We start from the raw sequence: 3,456 nt of genomic DNA, 5'->3' as shown, positions 1-3,456 counted from the left end.
ATCACAGCAGATGGCCCCGCCCCTCCCTGAGACTGGTTCTGCCAGAGGTTTCTTCCTGTTAAAAGGGAGTTTTTCCTTCCCACTGTCACCAAAGTGCTGCTCACAGAGGATGGTCTGATTATCGGGGTTTCTTTCTGATATTGTGGGGTCTTTACAGTAAAAAACACCTTGAGGTGAGTGTTGTTATGAATTGTAATCGGACAGCTGCGTGGTTTCAAGTTCATTAATAATTGTACTAAATGTCACCTCGCGAGTTTTACAGTTGTGCACATGATGCGAGGTAGAAGCAGCCACGGTCTATAGACTGTATATAAAAGACAGACATCAACCCCATGTTGGCTTTTATGGAACCAGCAGTGACCATATTTGGATGAGAGGGCGGACGTTATGTCAGCTGGCGTGCCCGGTAAACACACCAACACGCTCTAACGACACCTCCACCGAGCTCCTGAGATTGATGATGCTCAGCAGCACTTCTGTTTCGGCACGCATGAGCGCGGCGTGCACAGAAACACCCGAGCCGACTCGGCTTCAGCTTTCAGGACTCACTCCTGCAGCGCCTGATTGGTTGGTGCCGAGTCCATACAGATGTCGTACCAATGAATTATTACGAGTAAATTAGTGAAGCAGAGAATGACGCGGTGCGATTGAAACACTCATTTATTCATTACTGAATGCTGCCATGTGATTGGTCAGTATCTGTGCACGGATGAACTTTTACCTGAAAACAAAACAATCTGTTTTAAAAATATAACAGCCTTTGTCATCGATGTATTTCATCCTCAGTGTGGACACATTATTCACTCCAAGTTATCACAAAAACTAAAAATGACAGGAAACCCTGCAGTTTCAGTGTCGTCGGTGACGGTGCTGCGCTCGATGTCAGCGGCGCCGCCGTCTCCCGAGGAGGCGTCCGGGTTTCCTCTATTTGTTCTTGCCGAGCGTCCTCTGTTTCTCGGCGTGCTCCACTATCTTCTCCTCCACGTACAGCCCTTTGCGGCGGCGGACGGCGTTCATGTATTTCAAGGCCTGGTTTTCAGAGTCGGCCTTCTCGCCGAAGTGCAGGTATTCTTCCTCGGTGGTGGGAACCCAGTAAGGATCGCTGCTGATCACCTGGGACACAGACGACGGACACAGACGGGATCAGTGTCTTCATCTGAACACAAACCACAGAGCTGCGTACCAACATCTACAGTATCATAAAAACATAAACCAACCAAATAATAATCACACGAGACGCGAAGCCAGAGGGACGGCTCTGCAACCGTTTCCGTCACCATGGTAACTTGTCACCTGGTCTGGGGCAGCTTATGGTTTTTGGATAAACGTCACAAAAATAACTCCTAATCCTAATATCTGCTGGAATTAAATCTACAGGCACGCGGCGAGGACGTGGACCGGGCTGGGGGGGTTGGACCTGAATGTCAGGAGTTCGGCGCATCGCAGCGTCTCAGCTGTCGAGTGAAACGGCGGTGCTGACGGCGCACCGGGCGGTAAAACGAACAGCTTCCTGCTCTCGTCTCAACTTTTGCTGTTGTTCTATATTTTTATTGATCTCCACCAACCACGGATAACACCTGTGAGGTGGGAGGAGCCAGCAGGTTTTCATGTGAGCGTGCACAGAGCCTGGGTTAACAGGCCGTGTGAGCTGACTTTGAGGTTTAGTTGAGCTGCGAACAGAAAGCGTGGCTTCCCAGTACAACCACAGTGAGCTGAAATGTTAAGTCACAGACAAAAAGACGCGGCGTGATGATCCTCAAAGTCCCGCCAGGACGTTTCCTCCTGCTTCCATCTAAATGCTGTGAGACTTCTCGGGATGCGACTCCAGCTAACATTCCTGACTCGCCTCAGTCAGCTGATAGTCTGAAATATCAAATGACGTCTTAAATGATATAATGAATGAAACAAAAACTGTTGATCCACTGAGCGACATTTGGATTATTAGTTTCATAAAGACGGCAGCAGCTCCTTCTGCACTGAAAGGACTGTTAGCGTGCACACACACACACACACACACACACACAGCTACAGTAGCACCAGTACACTGGGGCACCTGGCTCTGGTTACACTGGGGCAGATGGTAGTGAGCGAGCTACAACAACGGGCGGCTTGCAGGAGGCAGCGCACACCACACGTGAGCAGCATATGCCGGAGCACAAAGGGACGCAGCAGGAGGGGGCGGCGAGGGACGAGGCGTCCTGCAACAGTCAATTAAGCCGGTGGACGCACAGAGTCTCAGACGCAGGAAGACGTTAAGCTCGTTTCGGCTGATCGTTCGCGTGGAAACGACACAAAAGGCAAACACAAACTAAAGTGACGTCATAGAGAAGCGAGGACGGCGCACGCTAACAGATGGACGACTAATCGTCTCTGTGTAGAAACACAGTTTTCATGCGCAGCTTTTTTTCCTGCTGTGACACATTTTGTCTCACAAACACATCAGGAACATCACCGAGACCGCCGCCGTGGGCGATTCCACGAATGCTTCGGCCTTTTCAGAGCCCCCGTTGGTCGAACGAAGTTCAGCGGGAAGTTACCGAAAGCAGGCGGCAACGTCAACGTGCAGGAAAAGATGAAGAAGATAAAAACACGACTGCAGCGTCGGAAAACTGAAGGAATCACTCGTGAAAACTGCCGCAGCAGCTCTAAGAGCAGAGGCTTCACACGCTCCCTGCCACGACCTCGTTGTTTCGGTCACTAACCGAGCCTCGGGACCATAGGTGAGGTCAAAGGTCATATTGTCAGCAACAAACACCTCACAAATGCACCTGGCTTATACTGAATCCATGTTGGAAACAATCGGTTCAACGTTCTCAGGCAGCAGAGCGGAAATCTGCAGAAATGTGGCGATTTGAAACCAAAACATGACCTGCTCCAGGTGGTTATGTGGTCAGCATCAGTTACCGTGGTGATTTGGCCGGGTTTTGACCTTTAACCTTGAGATTACAAAGTGATAACTGACATCGATTTTTCTGACCCCCCGAGCGTCGTCTGCAGTTTGTCATCAGTTAAAATCTGCATTTATTATTTGTGAGCAGTAGCTGTAGACTGTAGCTTATTTATTAGCTACAGTCAGGCTCTGAGTTTTATCAGGCCTCCAAAAACCAACAATGTGTCGCACACACGCAGACGCACACATGTAGCGGCAGACAGATGTCTCGGCCGATCAATACGCGACTCGCTCGCACAATTCTCCGGCGCGCAGCTCGACAAAAGCTCCATTCTGATGGAAATCTAATGTAAACGTCCCCACAGGAGCCACTAAACCTTCCAGTTACACAACAACGCCACGCTGACAATCACCTCTCCGCCTCGCCGCTCATTCATATGTAAATCCGATATCCCGGTCATATCAAACGGCTGTCAGAGGAATGCTGACATCGGCACTGAGCAGCGGGACGGTCCTGAAGCTGGGGGGGTGGGGTCTTTGTGAGGACGCGTCTGCACAGAAATGAG

At 50.3% G+C, this 3,456-nt stretch overlaps 1 protein-coding gene across 1 annotated transcript in view; it reads right to left on the bottom strand.

Moving 5' to 3' along the window:
• Positions 1-642: 642 nt before the first annotated feature.
• The window catches only part of efl1 (elongation factor like GTPase 1), a 74,011-nt gene continuing 71,197 nt past the window's right edge, over positions 643-3,456 (bottom strand). Inside the window, exon 22 of the mRNA XM_085469164.1 lies at positions 643-1,113. Coding sequence (XP_085325290.1) covers positions 925-1,113 — 189 coding nt within the window. The 3' untranslated portion in view covers positions 643-924. The remainder of the gene's footprint in view (positions 1,114-3,456) is intronic.

This window comes from Copadichromis virginalis, linkage group LG1 (genome assembly GCF_057382275.1).
Source record: "Copadichromis virginalis isolate Kocher_CV1m ecotype Utaka linkage group LG1, C_Virginalis_male_GT1.1, whole genome shotgun sequence".
Classification (NCBI taxonomy): domain Eukaryota; kingdom Metazoa; phylum Chordata; class Actinopteri; order Cichliformes; family Cichlidae; genus Copadichromis; species Copadichromis virginalis.
Note: the sequence above shows the minus strand (reverse complement) of the source record. Positions and strands in the feature narration are given on the sequence as shown.